This window comes from Diabrotica undecimpunctata, chromosome 1 (assembly GCF_040954645.1).
Source record: "Diabrotica undecimpunctata isolate CICGRU chromosome 1, icDiaUnde3, whole genome shotgun sequence".
NCBI lineage: Eukaryota > Metazoa > Arthropoda > Insecta > Coleoptera > Chrysomelidae > Diabrotica > Diabrotica undecimpunctata.
The window spans coordinates 30,560,997-30,584,694 of record NC_092803.1 but is presented as its reverse complement, the minus strand read 5'-3'; the positions used below and the strand labels follow the sequence as shown (position 1 = coordinate 30,584,694).

The following is a 23,698-nucleotide window of genomic DNA, read 5'->3' as shown; positions in this document are numbered from 1 at the left end:
GAATCGAAAACATATGCCAAAATTAAAAAATAATCTGGAAAAAGGTTCTATGCAATACTTTTCTACTGACAAATCTTTGTATCAAGACTCAAATGGAAAGATAAAACAGACGTTGTAATGTTGACAACCATGCATGAAGCTAATATATCTAAAACCAAAAATAGCAGAAACCAAGAAGTTAAAAAACCTGAATGTATTATCGCGTACAATATGAATATAGGTGGAGTCGACAGAACAGACATGCTCCTAAGTTCTACTAAATCCGTAAGGAAAAACGTGAAATGGTACAAAAACGTCTTTTTTCGGATACCTGACCTTTTTTACTAAATTCACATGCTATTTACAAACTCAAAACTGGAAAAAACATTCATCTATTGAACTTCCAGAGGGATTTGGTGAAACAGATTTTACAAAAATATAAACAAAGCACTCCTCGACGGTAACGAAGTAACAGACCGAATGCTGATGATCATCTATTTCTGTTGGTAGAAAGACATTTTCCTACGCTGTATCCGTTATGAGAAAACAGGCGACCTTTGTCAAAAAGATGTGTCGTTTGTGCCAAACGCAAAATTAGAAAAGACACAAGGTACTTGTGTCAAAAGTGTAATGTGCCTTTGTGTGTAATAAGTTGTTTTGAACGATATCATCTTCTTCTTAAAGTGCCTATCCGTTCCGGATGTTGGCGATCATCACGGCTATCTTTACTTTATTTATTGCAGCGCGGAACAGTTCAGTGGTAGTCATGTTATACCACTTTCGTAAATTTTGGAGCCAGGAAATGCGTCTTCTTCCCGGTCCTCTCTTACCATTTACTTTCCCTTGGAGAATCAGCTGGAGAAGGCCGTAACGTTCTGGATTTCTCATTACATGTCCTAGATATTCCAACTTTTTAGTTTTGACGGTCATGAGAATTTCACATTCTTTCCCCATTCTACGCAGGACCTCCACATTAGTAACTCTGTCAACCCAGGATATACGTAAGATGCGCCTATAACACCACATTTCGAAAGCTTTGAGCCGATTCATAGATGCAACAGTCAGTGTCCTTGCTTCCATTCCGTAGAGCAGAACTGTGAATATGTAGCAGTTCAATAGACGGCATTTTGTTTTTAATGATATGTCTCGACTGTTGAAAATAGTTCTCATTCTAACGAATGCTGCTTTTGCTTTTATTATTCGCTGTTTAATTTCTGTTGAGTGGTCCCATTGGCTATTTAAATTGGTGCCTAGATATATATATATATATTGCTCGACTCTTTCGATATTCTGTTGGTTGATTGTAAGTTGAGCGTTTAGTATTGGTTTTTTACTAATTGTCATAAATTTGGTTTTCTTTATGTTAAGAGCTAGTCCCTATCTGTTGCTGACTTCTGTTATGCGATTTGTTAATATCTGTAAGTCATTCAGATTATCGGCAAAAACTATAGTGTCATCTGCATATCTAATGTTATTCAACCATTCACCGTTTATTAGTATTCCTTTCGCACAACCGTCTAAAGGTCTAAAGCTTCCTTAAATACCCATTCAGAATAAATGTTGAACAACAATGGAGACAAAATACAGCCCTGTCGTACTCCACGTTCTATTGCAATTTTATCAGTTAACTGGTCTTCTATTTTGATTTTGGCCGTTTGATTGTAGTAAATGTTTCTGATAATTCTAAGATCTTTGTTGTCAATTCCAATTTCTTGCATTAGAGTCATTAATTTCTCATGTTTTACTCTGTCAAATGCCTTCTGGTAATCTATAAAGCATACGTATATGTCACAATTCACATCCCTGCATCTCTGAAATAGCACCTGTACAGCAAAAAGGGCCTCCCGTGTTCCCAGAGCATCACGAAATCCGAATTGTGTTCTTGTTAGTTGTTCCTCACATTTTATATAATATATTCTTTTGTGAATGACCTTTAGAAATGTTTTAAGTAAATGGCTCATAAGGCTTATAATTCTATAGTCTTCGCACTTTCTCGCATTGGGTTTTTTTGGAAGATTTATAAAAGTTGACACTAACCACTCTTGGGGAACCACGCCTGTATCATATATACTGTTAAATATATTTGTCAACCATTTTATGCCATCATAGTCCATAAGTTTTAAGAATTCTTAAAACGATATCATACAATTTTAAAATTTTGAGTTCTGTATTGTTGAATTTGTTTCAAAATTAGAATTAATATTTTTTTGTGCACATTTTTTTTTGGTTATTTTGCTTCTTTATGAATTTTTATTTCAAACAAAAATGATTTTTTTAGTATGTTACTTGTTTCTTTTTCTAACAACGCCAATACGAACAGAAAAATAAATAAAAATGAATATATATGTAATTACCACCATAATTACCGATTGTGATCGGGAACCGGATTAATCAGCAACTGTTGACTATGCCCGTTACTGGGAAACTACTACGTTTCACCTGATGCCGACTCAAAAGGGTTAATACCATGGAGTGTATCAAAGTAATTCCTATCCATAAACACTGCACGAAGGGTGCCAGTATCATGATATGTTTACTCCGATTTGCCACAATTGAGGATATAGTAGGTGATGCCACAAATATTGCGAAACGTGTATAGGTGTGTGTGTGTGTGTGTGTGTGTGTGTGTGTGTGTGTGTGTGTGTGTGTGTGTGCCATTCTATATGACGTTTTATGTCCTAGTTCCTGTTAAAGGTATTACTCCTATAACACAACCCTACCCCTAAATCCATATTTTTCCTCAGCTGTCTCAAAACTTATGTAACAATCTCTCATATTATTATTAAGTTTACCCTTAAAAACTAATATCGCATTAATGTCAAGAGGTTCTGTGAAAGTTTTTATTATTATCTTAAGTGGTACAAAATATTTTATCTGAGTACTTTCGAAAGTCAGTTCATTTTATTCAATTACCAAATTCTAGTTAAATATATTTTTAAAATTAAAACGAAACAATTGAAACCTAAAGATTTTATATAAAACATAATATTCTAATAACAGTATCGATATGCCAATACATTGATACTGTATTGGAAATGTAATTGGAAAAGAAGAAATAAACATGGTAATAAAAAAGAAAATTCTTGACGAAACGACAAATTACTTAAAAAAAAATTACGATTTTATGGTCCCAATTTGTTATGTTCGTTAACTGAGCCATAAACAAAATTGAAGTATTGGAAATGTGGGTTTATAGACGAATGCTGAAGATACCTTGGACACGAAGTACTAAGGAGCCTCAACAAAGATGGAGACCTGCTTAAGACTGTTAAACATCGAAAAATGTCTTATCTGAGACATATAGTAAGGGGAAGTAGATAAAAAATATTACAACTGATCCTTAAAGGTAAAATAGAGGGCTGTAGAGGTGTAGAAAGAAAACAAGTTTCTTGGTTAAACAACATTCTTGAATGGACACAGATATCAAATGCAGGACAATTATACCATATTGCAGAAGATCAAAAAGCCTTCGCAATGGTGATCGCCAACGTCGGATAATTCTGATATGGCACGCGAAGAAGAAGAGTTAACTGAGCATATCAGTAACTTAAAAATAAAAAGATGCATACGGGAAGTATTTTTTAAGTGTGTAAAAGATTTTAAATCCTAGCTTAGCGCTTTCGGCTTACAAAATCATCTTCGGAGCTATGGTCAAATATTAAGTATGCTACTAGGAGAGATCATGTGGTAAGCAGAGAAATGCTGGTTCTATTTATTCTTTTTTTTTTCTTTTTTTAATCAATAAAAAAAACACATAAACGACTGTATACTGGACTCCATGAAAAACATATTAAAACATTTGGTTATGGTACGGGTGTCAGTATCCTACAATTTTTTACTGGTAAAGTAAAAAAAAGTACTTATGTTAGTTATTTCTGTAAAATATACTGGATCAAATTTTAAGTGGCAACATATATTACTTTATCTATCAAAAATTATTTCTTGTGTAGAGATTTTTATTCAAATACATTTTTAGAACTAACGAAAGATAATAAAAATCTAAATATATTTAAATGCAAAGATATTTATCTAGAAAGGAATATCTAGAACTAATCATCTTTCAAATAAAAAATTAATTCAGAAATATCAAGCGTTTTGGAAAAACAAGATATGTAAATAAATAAATCTTAAAGTATACAATACAATCTATATACCACCGCTTGCAAACAAACCTTGCTGAAGAAAAAATCAATGGAAAATTCACTATCAAAGATAAAGTTTGTTAGCACGCACTTATTAATGTGCTCTTTAATGAAGGGCAGTCCATGGCAGAGAAATTTGCGTCTGTCTGGTAAATTTGTCTTAAGGTACGTATCTGCATAACGCCTTGATGCTATCCTACTATTCTCTTAACATATACCTAATTAAAAAATGAAGATAAGGGTAGCCACAATCAATATTTCCGTGGTTGTTATACTTACCTAAAACTTAGTGCATATCCGCTTTTTCAGAAAAAATGCAATGTTTATTGTTAAAAGGGAGTAACCACCATTTTCTACTTTTCGAGAAACATACGAACTATCGTTTATTCTGTTCTACTTTAAAACATTTTTCTTATACTCTTCATCATGTCTCACGCCTCTCTTTCTGTGTTTAACTTTGGTTCGTTTACTATTCAAATTTTTTCCATTTTTAGTTTTTTAATTTTTACTATAACTCGAAACAGTAGCAAATGGCGCTTACTCCCGTTCAACAATAAACGATGCAATTGTTTATTTCTAATTAAATTAATTTAACCCTAGGGCGGGCGCGCCTTTTTACTAATTTTAAGATTTCGTAAAGTTAAAAAATCTGCTTGGCCGTCCCGCTGTTTTTAAATGACAATATAGGCTACTTTCAACGCACATAGCAGGTCGGAATATAATTTATTTAGCTGTCAGTGAGACGTTAAAGTAATAAATGTTGATTTTACGGCATTTTGTACTGCAGTTCGCCCGACGATGTAAGTAAAATTAGTTTTCAATTTTTTTCTGGGATTAAAAGTAATAAGTCTAAGGTAATTGTAGAAAAGCATTGCAAAAGCAAAAGCAATTGCAAAAAAATTCTAGGTTTTAAAGTTATAAATAATATTTTACGGCAACAGAGTTACAAGAGTTTGCTAGTAATTTGTCAGAGGTCGAGGATATAGTTGATTATAGCGATTAAACGAAATGTAAGGTTGAAAAAATTATACGACTTAGCGTCTCCGGAGACGAAGATTTTCAAAATCCAGATTCCATGGACATAAGAGCTATAACATTAAAACTACCACCGAAAAAATTGTGTACTTAAGCTAGTGGAGAAAGAGGAATATTAGGAAAAACTAATATTTTCGTAGGAACACTATTTATTATATTATGTTGAAAAATAATATTTCATTTTTGTTATTGTTTGAAATATATAATTTGGTTACTTTATCTCAATCTTACGATTATTTAGCACTTTATATAAGATAAATATACCTATATACAACTTATATATCGATTTCAAACAGCCGTTTAATGGGGTAGATCGACAAAAGATGTTAAAGCAACTATCGATGTTAGGGATACCCAATAAGTTGATTAAACTTATACGAATGACTCTGGAGGGTTCCAAAGCTATGGTAAGAATAGATGGAGATATGACGCAGGCCTTTGCTATTAAAAATGGAGTTAGACAAGGTGATGCCTCATCAAAAACATTTTTTAATCTAACTTTAGAAGCTGTTATATATATAATGTATATATGATACCAGTGAAATTTTATCGGACTGGTTAAAATCGATCTTTATTCCTCTACCTAAGAAACCAAACGTTAAGAAATGTAGCGATTGTAGACTCATTAGTTTACTGAGCCATGCCGTTAAAATACTGTTGCATATTCTTCTAAACCGAATTAGCAACAAGTGCGAAGAAATAATTAGTCAAGAGCAGTTCGGGTTCCGGAGATGCCTTGGAACTAGAGAAGCACTATTTTCTATGCAAACACTTCTTCAACGATGTTGGGAGGTAAGAAAACCCGTATATATGTGCTTCATTGATTTCGAAAAGGCATTTGATCGCGTTCAGTATACCAGACTAATTACCGCCTTGCAGAGCATCCAACTAGATGAGAAAGACATCAAACTTATTGCCAAACTTTACTGGAACCAAACAGCCATTATTAATACCAACAACAGAGAATCAAAGCCAATCAGTATTGAACGAGGCGTAAGACAGGGCTGTGTACTGTCTCCCACCCTTTTTAACGTGTATTCTGAGAATGTATTTAGGGAAGCTTTAAAAGATCAAAAAGGAATTATCATAGGAGGAGAAATAATTAACAATATACGGTACGCAGACGATACTGTGATTCTAGCTGAAAACATCGACGATCTGCAGGAGCTAATCAATAGAGTTGACATGGAATGCACAAATTGGGGACTGTCGATAAATATCGATAAAACTAAATACATGGTGACCAGTAAAGTTCAGAGATTCAAATACCTTGGATGTTGGATTACCCAAAATCTGGATCCATCCTTCGAAATTCGATGTAGAATTGAACAGGCAAGAAACTCATTTCAAAAATTCAAGCCTCTATTATCCAATAACTCATTAAATTTGGAAATTCGTGAACAGTTTACAAGATGTTACGTGTGGTCTGTACTTTTGTATGGATGTGAAACTTGGACTTTAAACGCCGATATCATGAATAAAATCGAGGCGTTTGGTATGTGGTTGTATCGAAGGATACTAAAAATTTCATGGACTAGCAGAACCAGAAACTAAGAAGTTCTTCGAAGAATGGGACATCAACGAACTATATTATTTAGAGGCGTAAACTAGAATATCTTGGACATATAATCAGAGGACCAAGATATGAGTTCCTTCGGCTAATTTTCAACGGTAAAATCGAAGGAAAGAAATGGATAGGACGGAAGAAACTCTCTTGGTTGAGGAATTTGCGGCAGTGGACAGGTTTGACAGCGGACCACTTGCTACACGTAGCGCAAGACCGAGATCAGTATAACAATATTATAAGCATGGTAGTCGCCGACGTTCCATAGGGATATGGCACTCTAAGAAGAAGAAGAAGAAGCTGTTGTTAGAAAACTGGATATAAACGGCTCTATTAATACAAGATCAATGCAAATATGCGCATATGCGGATGATGGTGCCGTAATAAGCCGCAACAAAAGGGTATTAAGCGAAAAAGTTATAGAACTGAAAGAAGAAGCTGCTACGTTGGGTGTATATATAAATGAAAGCAAAACAAAATATACGGAGCGCACAAAATCAAATCAACATGAGAATCTGAAGGTAGACAACCATACCTACAAATATGCCTCCACTTTTTCCTACCTAAGCTCAATAATAAATGACAACAACAACATCAGTCAAGAAATACAAGCACGGATTCTTAGCGGTAATAAGTGCTTTTATGCATACAAAGACTTAATGAAAAGTAAGTTACTGAATCATGAATCTAAGCTTAGAATCTACAAAACAGTAATTATACCAGTGGTCACATATGGATGTGAAACGTGGACCCTCTTAACCACTGATGAAAGTCAACTGAGAATATTTGAGCGCAAAATACTAAGGAAGGATTGGATCAACCCAATGCAGCGATGGTTCGTGGAGAATTAAAATGAACCACGAGCTATATGAAATAATGCAGAGCGCAGATATTGTTAGATTTGTAAAGTCACAAAGACTAAACTGGCTTGGTCACCTAGAAAGAATGCCAGATAATCGAGCAGTAAAAGTAGTCCCGAGATGGAAGCCCCAAAGAAACAGAACAAGAGGAAGGCCCGTAAAAGATAGATGGACGACGTAGAGAGGGATCTTAAAACCATGAACATCAGGCAGTGGCGAAGGAAAATATCCGACAGGGCAGAATGGCTGAACATTGTTAAGCACTTTCAACACTTTCACTTTCAAGAGAGATTATTGTTCTTTTTATGTAGACATGATTCTATCTGTTTTTCAATGTGCCTCGAGTAAGTTGTCGTTCCATCGTTTTCGTGGTCTTCCTACTGATCGTCTTCTTTTTGGGGAACCGTCTCTTGCTGTCTTTACTTTAATATTTAATTTAATAATAACAAATCTCTATTGATTAATATTTAAAAAAAATGGTTTTATTTGGGGTGCAATTTAACATATAGATAAGTTAGACTAAATCGACTTATTCTCATCCCTAAAATGCGTGATATTATTTGTGATCAATATTTTTGTGACATCCTGTATATTATTATGTTTACCTACGTAAGTGAATACGCTATAGATACAGTAATGCTGTCTGTGTCTATGTCTCAATATTTATTTATCCGAACAAATCACCTGGTTTGATTAACTGAGATCAGGTAAACAATTTTAATCTAATCAAGAATTACTTCATTTCCAATAATACAAATAAGACGAAGTACAATTTTAGGTAAATAAACATCAGAATTGAATAAAAAAATTAAAACGCTGTTTTTGTAAATTTTGGTTAAAATAGTGATAGAGGTGTGCAACATTTTTTATTAAGAAAATATTTTATTTTACCCTTTATTGTGTTGTAGATGAAACTGCTGATTACTTTTTACTTCATTATACATACAGTTACCGGATTTAGTGACAAGGAAGTATGGAAAACATTTAAGGTAAGTACTACTTGATGTTTAATTTTAAGATGTATTCTTTTTCTACACTACCTACGTACTATTTCCTATTCACGAGATAAGGAAGAAAAAAAGCTGAAAAAATCTTATAGCTATATTTGAAAGTTCTAAAAGATATTGGAGAAGTAGCTGATAAAAATTCGTAAAGATGTACAGCTGACTTTGCTTTGTTTTTTTTTACAATTTAAAACGTGAAAAAAATTATTTTGTCTATAAAGAAGATATATTCTATAGAAAAACGGTTCAAATAAAAGTTTTAGATGATAAAAAGTTCTTAAATTTTGAAACTTTCCTAGAGTTAATTACAAAATACCCTTATTTTTGCAGTAATTTATAAATGTTACTACTTTTCGGTAAGATAGTTTCGAAACAAATTCAGATTTCTGCTTTAATCTGGAGCCTTCTAAAAATTGCAAGGCATGGCCAAACGATGATAAAGATGTTAATAGAGACATGGGGAATCTAAAATTTGCATTCCACGACATGTCTATTCATCTAAGCAGAAATCCTAACGAATTTGTTTCTCGTACTCATACAGAGTAGATCCGAAGAAAATGAAAAAGACAGAAAATATTTTATTTCACGTTCAAAACGTCTATGTATCTATTGATACGTATTTCGCTTTAATAAAGCTCATCAGAATAGTTATTCATAGCCGTTCTCAACGTGAAAAATAAAATTCTCTGTCTTATTAGAAGTAACAATAACATGACTTCGTTATGGACGCAATAGCGACATCTGATAGAAAAATCGGTAAGATAGTTTCGAAACAAATTCAGATTTCTGCTTTAATCTGGAGCCTTCTAAAAATTGCAAGGCATGGCCAAACGATGATAAAGATGTTAATAGAGACATGGGGAATCTAAAATTTGCATTCCACGACATGTCTATTCATCTAAGCAGAAATCCTAACGAATTTGTTTCTCGTACTCATACAGAGTAGATCCGAAGAAAATGAAAAAGACAGAAAATATTTTATTTCACGTTCAAAACGTCTATGTATCTATTGATACGTATTTCGCTTTAATAAAGCTCATCAGAATAGTTATTCATAGCCGTTCTCAACGTGAAAAATAAAATTCTCTGTCTTATTAGAAGTAACAATAACATGACTTCGTTATGGACGCAATAGCGACATCTGATAGAAAAATCGGTAAGATAGTTTCGAAACAAATTCAGATTTCTGCTTTAATCTGGAGCCTTCTAAAAATTGCAAGGCATGGCCAAACGATGATAAAGATGTTAATAGAGACATGGGGAATCTAAAATTTGCATTCCACGACATGTCTATTCATCTAAGCAGAAATCCTAACGAATTTGTTTCTCGTACTCATACAGAGTAGATCCGAAGAAAATGAAAAAGACAGAAAATATTTTATTTCACGTTCAAAACGTCTATGTATCTATTGATACGTATTTCGCTTTAATAAAGCTCATCAGAATAGTTATTCATAGCCGTTCTCAACGTGAAAAATAAAATTCTCTGTCTTATTAGAAGTAACAATAACATGACTTCGTTATGGACGCAATAGCGACATCTGATAGAAAAATCGGTAAGATAGTTTCGAAACAAATTCAGATTTCTGCTTTAATCTGGAGCCTTCTAAAAATTGCAAGGCATGGCCAAACGATGATAAAGATGTTAATAGAGACATGGGGAATCTAAAATTTGCATTCCACGACATGTCTATTCATCTAAGCAGAAATCCTAACGAATTTGTTTCTCGTACTCATACAGAGTAGATCCGAAGAAAATGAAAAAGACAGAAAATATTTTATTTCACGTTCAAAACGTCTAATCTTCTTCTGATGAGCTTTATTAAAGCGAAATACGTATCAATAGATACATAGACGTTTTGAACGTGAAATAAAATATTTTCTGTCTTTTTCATTTTCTTCGGATCTACTCTGTATGAGTACGAGAAACAAATTCGTTAGGATTTCTGCTTAGATGAATAGACATGTCGTGGAATGCAAATTTTAGATTCCCCATGTCTCTATTAACATCTTTATCATCGTTTGGCCATGCCTTGCAATTTTTAGAAGGCTCCAGATTAAAGCAGAAATCTGAATTTGTTTCGAAACTATCTTACCGATTTTTCTATCAGATGTCGCTATTGCGTCCATAACGAAGTCATGTTATTGTTACTTCTAATAAGACAGAGAATTTTATTTTTCACGTTGAGAACGGCTATGAATAACTATTCTGATGAGCTTTATTAAAGCGAAATACGTATCAATAGATACATAGACGTTTTGAACGTGAAATAAAATATTTTCTGTCTTTTTCATTTTCTTCGGATCTACTCTGTATGAGTACGAGAAACAAATTCGTTAGGATTTCTGCTTAGATGAATAGACATGTCGTGGAATGCAAATTTTAGATTCCCCATGTCTCTATTAACATCTTTATCATCGTTTGGCCATGCCTTGCAATTTTTAGAAGGCTCCAGATTAAAGCAGAAATCTGAATTTGTTTCGAAACTATCTTACCGATTTTTCTATCAGATGTCGCTATTGCGTCCATAACGAAGTCATGTTATTGTTACTTCTAATAAGACAGAGAATTTTATTTTTCACGTTGAGAACGGCTATGAATAACTATTCTGATGAGCTTTATTAAAGCGAAATACGTATCAATAGATACATAGACGTTTTGAACGTGAAATAAAATATTTTCTGTCTTTTTCATTTTCTTCGGATCTACTCTGTATGAGTACGAGAAACAAATTCGTTAGGATTTCTGCTTAGATGAATAGACATGTCGTGGAATGCAAATTTTAGATTCCCCATGTCTCTATTAACATCTTTATCATCGTTTGGCCATGCCTTGCAATTTTTAGAAGGCTCCAGATTAAAGCAGAAATCTGAATTTGTTTCGAAACTATCTTACCGATTTTTCTATCAGATGTCGCTATTGCGTCCATAACGAAGTCATGTTATTGTTACTTCTAATAAGACAGAGAATTTTATTTTTCACGTTGAGAACGGCTATGAATAACTATTCTGATGAGCTTTATTAAAGCGAAATACGTATCAATAGATACATAGACGTTTTGAACGTGAAATAAAATATTTTCTGTCTTTTTCAGTTACTACTTTTGTTTTTTTGGAAAACGAAATGTAAAATAACTACTTAAAATTGAAGAATATAATCAATTATTAAAATGTGCCACATTTCATATAGTTTGACGAAATAGTTTATAAATAATTCAATTTGCTTATCCCGGAGAGCGATTATTTAATCACCTGTACTTGCTTACTCCCAAGTACAGTCACAATTTTAAGGTGTAATAGAAAAACTTTATTAACTTTGATATTTTTTATGTCATACGGTTGTAAGTAGGCTCAATGAAAATTTAGTCAAAAACACACTTTAGGCAAAAAAAACAGATCCTTCTATGAACAAGAAACAAGCCCATATTGCAGCCGAGAGTTCACTCCCCCCTACACTTTTCCGTGGCGGTATTTTACGAGTACCATCATTACAATGGGTTATAACTTTTTACTCCTTCATGCCAAATGCTATCTAAAAGTTGGATCATGAAGTTTAGATCTTTATTTAGAATTTTTTTAATTTTGAGCTCTTAACCCATTTGGTCCCACTATACTCGTACAAGTACAGCAGCAAAAATGGTCTAGTGGTGACACCATTTGCTTAAGCGTGGTACTCAATGTATATTATGTCCTATTGTATTAGGACATGTTCTACTAGATTTTAGCATATTATACCTTAGATGGCACTCCTCTTCCTTACTTTTTTCGCAGTAATTAGAAGGTGAACTCTATATTTGGAAGGGTTTATTTCCTGTTGGATCATTAAAGTGTTTGTCATTTTGTGATTGTGATTTTGATATCACGTATCATTTTTTTACCTTTTATTGTTGAAGGAATAAGTACTGGTAATGTTTATTTATACAGTATAAGAATGTTTTTATTATTGTGCCTGACGAAATAGAAGTTCATTAGATAAATCATGACTCTGACGACGAAGAAGACAATCTTCTCCTTGCCATTAAAGAAGAAAATTTACTGAAAGTTCAAATAAAACCAAAGAATCTGACTGGACGGAAGAAATTACAAATATTGGTATAACATGTACAACAAACAGGTTACAAGGGTCATCTGACTGATAGCAAATCCGAGGTAAATCTCCCTTCGAACTATTTGAGAAATTTTTAGACAATGAAAATATTGAATATATTATAGAACAGATAAATATTTATATTTTGCTCAAAATAAGAATTACCAATTTCATGTAAGGTAGGAAAATCTAAAGGTATTTCTGGCTATTTTATTTTTAACTGGATACCGTAGACTGCCACGAGACCGCAATTATTGGTGTTTTAATAATGATATTTAGGTTTCCTCGTGACTTATGCAATTTCAAGAAACCGTTGAATGAGCCAAAGTGAGGCCTCTCATTAAAAAAAAAATTTTAACAATTTTGCGTACTCCACAAAGACTTATCAATTGATAAAGCGATAATAATGCATTTTAGACATCCTCTAAACAGTTTACAAAAGCAAAACCTTTAAGATTTGGATACAAGTAATCGATGCTTTGTAATTTAACTGGTTATTGCTACAATATTGACACATATTGTGAAGCATCAGTGGATAAATCGAAAGTCTCGGTAATGCGTTTAGGATTACAAGTTGTTTTTAAAATGCTTAATGTCGTTGATGTGCCTACCGACCACAAAGTATATTTTGACAATTATTTTACTAGATAAAAGTTTATGAAAACTTTGAAAGAAAAGAGCTTTAGAGCAACAGACACAGCAAAAGAAAATTGTATAAAAAAATGTTAGAGTAGGAAAATGAAGAGGTATTCGACAGGTAGATACTATGTCGCCTAAGTTGTTCATTACTATACTTGAACATCCTTTGAAATCACTGGAATGGGAAAGTAAAGGAATAAATATTGATGGTGAGATGCTTAGTTCACTACAAGTTGATGAAAACTACAAGTGACGCAACGGAGAATGGAAAGATCATTGTTAGACATAATGTTACGAGATAGGGTAAGAAACGAAGAAATCCGTAGAAAAAGTGATGTAGAAGACATTATAAAACACATAGCCAAAATTAAATGGCGGTGGGCAGGACACGTCGCTAGAATAAAGGATAACAGGTGAACCAAAAAATCTTGGAGTGGAGACCGAGAGCGGATAGACGAAACCCGAGAAGACCACCCACAAGATAGACTGACGACATAAAGAGGATTTGTACCAACTTTTGCAGAAGCGCAAGATAGATCTGAATGAAGGTTTTTCGAGAAGGCCTATGTTCAGCAGTGGACGACTATGGGCTGATGATGATATTGATAATGAAAAAGAAGAATCGTGGTTATTTCGAATATCGCTTTGATAAAACAACTTTTTATAATGGCATTAAACTATGATATTAAACCACTTTCAAAAGGTAAAGTGTAGTATACTGCCGCCAAAGAAAAAATTGATATACCTTAACCATAACTTTTCTCAGCATACAATGCTTCAATGAGTGGTGTTGATCTCTGACCAAACGGTTAATAACTACCGATTTAATAACGTGGAAATGGTGGTAGTCCATTTCTACCCACATACTCAACTCGACTCTGGTTAGCTCGTGGAGGTTCCAAGTAATAGCTGGAAATAAGGAAATTGATCTTTTGGCTTTTTCACGAGATCTATTACGTCATTATTTAAGAACTTTCGGGTAATCTTCTTATTCTAGAAAAGAACTAGCAGGATCTATAATAATTAGTCCAAAAATTGATAAAAGCGGTCATTTTCCCAAGAAAATATACAAAAAACTTTGATACCGTTTTTTTGGAACAACTTTTGTGTGAAGAACAAGTGTGAAGTTACTCTATATTTGGTACGTGATTATTTTGTACAATTTTATACAGATTACTCGTTAGGTAATAATACAGTTAGATTATTATTAGTATTTACCTATATTGTAAGAAAATAAAACATTTTTATTTTTACACAATGTTTTATATTTTTGACTTTCGATCAGTCCATTTTACGCGTATGAGTACATCTACTTTTTGCTAAAAAACTTTTTTGTTTCATATAACAATGAATTTTTACTATCTAACCCAGGTTTAACAAGGACAGTTTAAAAATTGTTGTATTATCGAAAAAAAATGTCATGGGATCAAATGGATTGTCAATAAAAAATGGAAATATTATTTGAATAATAAAAAATGCTATTTTGTTTTCTAGTGATCTCATTCTCGATACTTCCTTAAGACCAATAAATATCACTTGATTGTTTGTTTGTTTATTTCTGTGTTTTTTCAACAACTGCTTTACAATCAAAATTGCATGTGTTGTTAAGCTGCTTTGCATAAAGGGAAACTAGTGAACGGATATTTCGGTTTATTCACGTAGTTGTCGATCAATTTGCTCTTCCCCATATTTTCGTGGTACGACTAAGTAGTTTTAGGCCCAGTAGTCTTTACATTGTCGTATATCTTCCTTGTTTTGTAAACAGATACTAATATATTGCTTCTCTATTCGTCTGGTATTGTCATACTTTCATAATTCGATTACCTATTAGCCAACTTGTTTCTGTCTCTTTCAAGGCTGTCCACACTTCTCCCACAATATTATCTGGTCAAACTGCTTTTCTATATTTCTTTATTTTTTGCGGTGCCTAAATTACTTCCTCCATTGTTATTTTGGTAACCATTGCTGTTACTACCTCCGTTAACGAAAATGGTGTTCTGTCAAATTCTGTATTAAATAAATTGTCAAACTACTATTTTCATCTTTTTTGACATCCTTTTCATTAAATAGTATTTTATTATGTTTATACCATTAAGTAGATTATCCGTGACCGACCTATTTTATTGCCATCATTTATATAATTTTCTCTCCTCTTTTATTTTTTCTTGAACTTCGTTTGGCCACCACCAACTCTCTTTATTCTCAAACTATTTTTCTGATGTTTATCGAGATTACTGGCATTCACATGGCTGTATTCATTGGCAGCTAATTGTCACACGTCTTGCTGCATTAATTTCATAGTAGTTGAATTAAACAATAAGAGCTCATATAATTTTAAATAAATGCTTACATTTATTTAAATTATTTTAATCATGACCATGAGCAATGATTTTACAAAAAACTGTAACTTAAGCTGAAAAAAGCAGTACTTTCTTGAGTGAAATACGTTACAGATTAAACTTTTTAAAATGCCTCTTTTCATTTTGATGTGAATAATACTCTTCACTATTAAACAGCAGAGTAACAAAAGAAACATCTACAGTAGAACGGCATTATTCAGCAGCTTCCCCTTTCTTTTCCCCAGTTTTCCCTGTTCTATCATTTCCAGATAGATATATCTGATTCTGTTGTCTTCTTTTTAATATATTTTGAAAAGTCAATGGATTCGACATTCCAGCCATTCGACAACCATTTTAAATTAAAGAACTCTTTAGTGACTTTAAGGAATCTTCTAATATTGGTGCAAAATAAGTTTTGGTCAATCCACTGAAAGGATTATTTTCTTCGTCACTTTAGAACTGAACGTTTCCAGGCATTTTTCAGAGGTTTGAAGCAGCTAACATCTGCTGGTTGAAAGATTCTGGTAGCATTTGGATATAGTGCGACGAGTATTATTTGAAGCCCCATACAAAGGGTACTTAGTTTATAGCTTATGTAAGTTTAGGTACCATTCACAAAAAGAATGACGGGAAACTGTGCTTCATTTTTGAAAATATGGGGATAGAGTATATTTAAAATATCGTCTACAAATAATTTAGAAATCATCCAGCCATTGTCACTTGTTTCTATTTTCCACGCATCAAGAATACGTTTACCAACAGCAGCAGAAAACCTTTTATAGGGGTAAATGATTATCGGAGAAGTTACTGAGCCAGCAGCTGAGAAGGTGAACATCACAGTAATATTGGCCTTTGCTGTTCCTTGATCCATCTGGTAAACATTTTAAGAACCGCGAGAAGCAACAACTTTATCCTCCTTAGGACAAAAGAGAAAACAAGTTTCGTTCCCGTTGAACAATCTTTTTGGATTTTGCATTATATCAAAATATTTTTTCCCCCTTAAATAATTTTCGATGTTGGAAAACCAGTTTTTTATGTATATATGTATTCAGCGATTCTACAGTATTCACTGCCTTCCCTCGCTCAATTGTTTCCATCTCTCTCTGTTGTCCAATTCTCCATCGTTTAGGCCTCTCTTACTCATGGTCTACTTCGTTCCTCCAGGATTTTCGGGGTCGTTCTCTTTTGCTCCTTCCTATGGGGCTCCATTCGGTTATCCTCTTTATCCATCTGCTGTCGCTAGTTCTTCTTATATGTCCATAACATAACATATATATATATATATATATATATATACATCTAGCGGTTAATGTAAGCTCCGTTCTAAAACGGTATTATACTAACTCCAGTAGAATATACACCGTGTATTTTATTATCTAAGTAGCGCTTTATGTAGACTCCGACCAACACGTAGGATTAAGTGGACTCCACAAAAGGATAAACCATTTTTGGGATCCGTATTTACGATATTGCATATCCTTCTAAACTCCTGCGATGTTGCCAATAATTGTATTAGTAGTAGATTTTCAAATTTTACAGCAGATACATTCTGGAACTTGAAATTTATTTAAATATCCATCAATTTAATCATGAAGGAATTTAAGGACTATTTGGCTAATTTATGTAGTTAAATATAAATTGTTAACCGCCATATACCTTTATTTTACTTTTTAGTTTTAATAAGCAAGGCGGTAATTTATATTACTTTTATATATTTTCAAACATAAGAAAGTGTGTATTATAAACTTGGAAAAGCGAAAATTTCCGTTTATATTAATTAGTATTTTTTTATTAAAATGCACTGGCACTAAAACATTTAGTACATAAATGTACGTATATCAAATAGAGTAATCGTGTAACAGTTTCTGAAATTAGAAGCCCCTTCGGTAAGATTATAAAGTTTGTTACCACAAAAAATCTACTAGCATGCACAGAGATGAGAGAGACCTACACAGAAGAAGATTTATTTTTAGCGAATGACAGGGCCATTTATGTAGCCAACCATTGGAAATACAAAATTTAAAGCTGTTGGTATTCAGGACACGGAAAGTAAAGTAAGTACAAAAAGAGGTGAAAGTAAAATGAAAAAAAAAAACTAAAATACTTATATAATATGTAGTTTGAAATAAGAATTTACCTAAGGAATGAAATAAGAATTTACCTAATATAAAACAGATCTGAAAGAGAATAAAAAACAGATCAAAGAATTAATAGAGATTAAGTACATCCTTAAGTAACATATCTCAAATCCGCCTGCAGTTTTTTTGGGTAGATCGAGTAGCTCGACAGAACTGTTGCCGGTTCCAAGCCCAAATAAAGGAGGAGGGGGTCTACAGCCAGTTTAGCACCCTACTAATAGACTTTAAAACCATACAGCTCATAGAAACAGAATTATGCCTCGGGACAGGAATGATTTCATTACGACGACTAACGGGAGAAAGAGGACAACGAATTTGTGGTAAACGAGAAATACACTTCGCATCGGTGCTTTGAACGTAAAGTCTCTACAAGAGAGCAGAAAATTACAAAAGAGCTTGTAGAAAAAAAAAATATAGACATGTGTGCGTTAAAAGATACAAAGAAAAAAGAAAAAGGGTCAAATTATTATAGATGACCATCTCATGATTTACAGTGGTGTTGCCAAAGAAACCAGAGCCAAAGAAGGAGTCGCTCTGTTAGTACACAAAAATTTTTTACACCAAGTATAAAAATAGTAAGTGTAAAAATTATACTGGATGTTAAACCTCTGAATGTGGTAGCAATTCACTTCCAGAGAACAACAAAGATACCACCACAAGGGAAAACTTCTAGGAACACCTTCAGACTGTAATAAACGAGACCCCAAATGATAAATATATAATCATTATGGGTGATTTTAACGCCCGTGTTGGCAATGATTTAGTTCCAGCGATAAAACAGCGATATAACGAAAATATCAGAAATGAAAACGGAAACCTTCTAACGGAACTCTGCAGCAAAAACCAGATACGTAATAATAATACATTTTTCCCTCACAAAGAACAATACAATTACATTTTTGAAAACAGTAGAGGACAAAGATCTATTATAGACTATATTCTGTTGAATAGAGAGCACTAACATCAGCAGAAATAGGAAGCGATCACAAATTGGTATTGTGCCGAATGAAAACACATATATGTGATAACAAAACACCGAAATACACCACAAAGATAAAAGTCGAAAGCTTACAGGATGACTCGACAAGATACCTATTCCAGAAAAGAAGAACCGAAAAAAACAGAAATACATATATCACAGAAAGTGATGGAGTCGAAGAAAGCTGAACAATACTTAAGTCTAATATCTTAGCCTCGGCCAAGAAAGTTCTCGGTAAAAGAAATATAAGTAAAGTGAAGGAAAAATGTAAAGAAAACAAAAAAGCTTACCTGAAATACATGTCAACCAAAACACAAGAGGCATAACATAATTACAAGACAATTAGAAACGAAACACATGCACTTATAAGAAAAATAAAAAATGGTCACTGGGAACGTTTTTCGAAAGAATGGAACATAATTTTTCTCGTCTGCAAAAGGAAATATAGCGCTTCATCAGACGTCAAAGAACGAAGGTAAAGTAACTAATAGAACTAAAATACATAGAAAATGATACGTGGATTGACTACCTAAAAAAGCTATATACAGGAGAAGAACAAACGACGCTAGAACCGGAAACATCAGAAATTACAACATATAAAGAACTTAATATAAATGTACAGGAAGTTCGGAAAATACTTGAAAACCTGAGGAACAGAAAAGCAGCAGGTCAAGACGAGATACCAAACGAATACTGAAATATTGTGGAGCAGCAATGACAGAACAATTAACAATATTAATTAATAAAATTATAAAACACAATAAAATGCCGGAAGAATGGAGAAGGAGCGAACTAACTCTACTATATAAAAAAGGAGATAAAAACAGACAAAAAACTACAGAGGTATAAACTTGTTAAATACTACGCTAAAACTTACAACTAAAATTTTACAAGTGCTAATTAATCACAATATACACAAGTTTAGCAGATGAACAACCGGGTTTTTTAAGTGGTAGATCGTGTACAGATGCAAAATTCGTTATAAAGCAAATTACTGAGAAATCACTGAAGTATAATAGACTAGCATTTCTGTGTCTGATTGACCTAAAGAAAGCGTTTGACAGAGTAAGACTGAAAGATGTAATCCATCTTCTGTATAATAGAGAAGCTCTCCTAAATATTATAAAAACTATCGAAAACATCGACCAAAATAACAAAATTGAAGTCAGAATAGAGTGACAACTTACAGAACCTATTGAAATAGGCAGCAGAATAAGACAAGGGGATTCGTTGAGATTGAGCCCCATGCTCTTCAATTTGATCATGGATCAAATCATCAAAAGCGTTAACAAACAAAGAAGATACAGAATGGGAAACAAAGAAATTAAAGTACTCCGTTACGCAGATGACGCAATATTAATAGCCCAAGATGAAGATAGTCTGCAAAGATTTGTCCACAAATTTAACATAAGAGCAAAAGAATTTAATATGACAATCTCATCTCACAAAACTAAAACAATAGTAGTCAGCAAAGGACCACAGATGTAAAATAGAAATTGATAGCATTAGCAGAAACAAGACCCGACACAGCCACAACGCAAAGAATAATGGACGCGGCAGAGATGAGAGTACTGAGAAGAATTACAGGAAATACTCTGAGAAATCGAAAAGAAAATGTAACGTATAGTGTATAAATGAATGGATACAAAATAGAAAAAAAGAATAGAATAACCACATAGGTAATGGAAATAAAATACCTGGCATTATGAATTTATTATGACAATTTCATCTCAGAAAACTAAAAAAATAGTAGTCAGCAAAGAACCAACTAGATGTAAAATAAAAATTGATGGCATAAGTATTGAACAAATAATGAAAATAATATACTTGAACTTTATTTTACTGTCGTTTTGAAATTTTAAACTTTCTAGTGGGTATCTTTATGTCTTTATTACCAATTGTTATTAACATGCGTTTACACAACGTTATAACGTTGTGTATTATAAAAGTATTCTATTTCTTTTTATCGTATTAAGTCATTACTCAGACAAAATATTTTGGTGTCTTATGGTATTGGTAACTTGATTCTGTAATAAAATTCATGGCAGAAGACAAGCGGTTTCATAACCACTAAACATATCTATTTCTTTATTGTTTCCGTATATGTTACAGTTATGATATTATGTTCGGTCTAATTGTTTTAAAAACTTTGTCGCTTGTATAAGCTTTAACTTTAATAATAATTTTATAGACCTTAATCATTTAGAAGTAAATATATATATAATTTTTTTTCTGTCACTTGGTTTAAATATAGTTCTTATTATATATATGAGCAGAAAATAACACTTATTTCAGTTCGTACGATTTGCGGTAATTTATTTAATGTTAAGTTTGGAATTTCACGTTTATACTCAGTTTCTGTTGTTCCGCTTATTTATCCGAGTGATGTTACTTTTTTTTTCTTGTTATTATTTCTCTTTATAAGCAATTTTACTTGTTCATTGGTGGAATAATACCTCTATGGAAGGTTATCACTTCATTTTTTGCGCGATCGTCCGATACTTCTTCTGCCGATTCGTGACTTATCTCTTCCAATTTTGACGTCACGGGTCTCCTCCATTCTGCTTATGTGATTATTCCATTTTTTTTTTCTATTTTGTGTAAATTCATTTATACACTTTACGTTACATTTTCTTCTAATGTCTTCTTTCTGTTTGAGGTCAATGTACATTTGAAAATAAGTCGATAATTTTCCTTGAAATATTACTTTACTTGTACGTTACTCCTTGTTAAATTAAGCCTAGTTATGCCATAGTATTCCATAGTTTTATTCTTATTATTATATCATGTGTTTGTTCAAAATCTATAAATAACTAGTTTAATTTTTTTTTGTATTCCCAACATTTCTCATTAACTGCCTATTTGTGAATAATTGATCAATGATTTATTTCTAATTCCACAATAATAGTCTCCTATTTGATAGTTCACCTATTCACTCAATCGTTATAGGTTTATTAGAAAAAAATCTGTATATCCTAATAATTAATATATAGCTTATACCGCTATAGTTTGTGCAGTACATTTTATCATCCCTTTTGTGTATGGGTATGCTTTTCAGCAAGTTGGTACTTGCTCTTACTTTTAAATTGACAGGTTAGCTGTTTAACTGCCTATACTGAACTTTCTTCTTCATGTTGCAAATATATATAAAAATTAATAAAAACCACTCTGACATACCGTTGTCTGAAATATTGGAGACCCTATATTATTCAATCAATGGAAATACTAAGATCACACGGGGGGAATATTATGGGTTATTTCTGGTTTCGTCATAATTTACACTAGTAAGTAAGTAAGTTCGTGTAACCTTCTGGCTAAGGTCTAGTGTTAGGGTTTTCAGGTCGCGCAAGCGCCCCTAACATTACTTAACGACTACTTTCGTAGCCGGGACCGACGGCTTTACGTACCCTCCGAAGCACGGTGGCAGCGCAGTTAAATTAGAAATTGAAAATTTTGTCGGTGCCAGGATTCGAACCCGGGCCCTCCAGCTTGTTAAGCCAGTAACACAGCCACTGAGCTACGGCTGCCACATAATTTACACTGAAAATACTAACAAGAGAGTGCTTTCACTTCCACATGTTAAAATTGATATATAGTACCAACAGATGCTAGTTATATACCATCAGTACTAATAAAATGGAAACTATTAAATTAATGTCAATTTCATTTAATCAAACGTACTAACCTTAAACATGGTCATTTAAGGAAACACCTCAAAAATAATGACAAAAAATTAAAAATAGCTTAAGCGTTATACAAGTAACAGAGCAGCAAAGCTCACAGCATGAGAATATTGCCTCGTACTTTTATATAGCAATTTGTTCTCACAATTTTATAGTTTTTCGAAAAATGAACTCCGATTAGAAGATTAAAACGTCAAACAAAATGTAAAAACCTATTCATATTTTGTGATACAAAATCTTCAATTTCGATATTGAATATTCTTAATAAATGTATAATCTAATATTTAAGCCTGTTTATGTTTTACAGACTTGGAAAACACTAAACAGACAAATATTTATTCCTTTATGTACTAGGTTCTAAAAAAAGTGTACTCAAAACAAATAAATATTATCTACCAACTGTTTTATTCCAGTTTCATATGAAAGCACCAGATATTAGATATGTATTATAAATTTCGTCATAGGTGCAAATTTGAGATAAAAACCAAATGATAGAGCATATAGTGAAATATAAATATCTTAGAATAGCTGTATCGAGCGGGGATAAGATAAGGTTATTGATGAGGAAAAAAAGACCTATCGCTGAGGAAGTGAAAAAGTAATTGGCAAACGCAAATGAAATATGCATTACAATCTATCATGATACACATATATTCGTACTGCAGAAACAAGACAATTAATAAACACATTAAGGGAATCTTAATAATAAGCAAAATTTAACTTTTAATACACAGAAGAAATAATGATATGCAGAAGAAACACAAATTAAAAAACGTTATCCACTTATTGTACGCAAGAGAGATACCTCTAGGAAAAATCAAAACGACCGAAAATATATACCAAAATAACACAATAAAAGTAAAAGCAGAAGAAGAATTAACCGACCCTAATAAAGCTGACAATGGGATAAGACAGGGATATTTCCTGAGTCCTCTATTGTTCAACCTGATTATGGATGAAATAATAAAAAAGTAAGAACTAAAAAAAGTTACCAAATGGAAGAAAAACAAATTAAAATTGCTGTGCAAACGACGCAATACTACTCTTTCAAAATGAAGATGATTTACAACGTGTGCTGCACCAATTTCATATAACTGCCAGAAAATTTAACATGTTAATTTTCACAAAAGAGACAAAATTCATGGATACAACAGCAAATTTACTAAGATGTTAATTGGAGCTGAAAGGTCAGATAATAGAACAAGTGATGGAGTTTAAATATCTAGCCATCACATTATCTAGCTACGGA

At 32.7% G+C, this 23,698-nt stretch overlaps 1 protein-coding gene across 3 annotated transcripts in view; it reads left to right on the top strand.

Annotated features, from left to right (window-relative positions):
• The first annotated feature begins 8,221 nt into the window (after positions 1-8,221).
• LOC140447448 (cathepsin K-like) overlaps positions 8,222-23,698 on the top strand; it is a 49,406-nt gene continuing 33,929 nt past the window's right edge. For 2 of the 3 annotated variants that reach the window (XM_072540118.1, XM_072540101.1), the window contains exons 1-2: positions 8,280-8,432; positions 8,489-8,569. Coding sequence is in view for 2 of the 3 variants with exons in the window: in XM_072540101.1 (XP_072396202.1) it covers positions 8,489-8,569 (81 nt within the window). In the remaining variant the exon portion in view is untranslated. Of the gene's footprint in view, positions 8,433-8,488; positions 8,570-23,698 lie in introns of all 3 variants that reach the window. The other variant, XM_072540110.1, reaches the window with a different exon arrangement.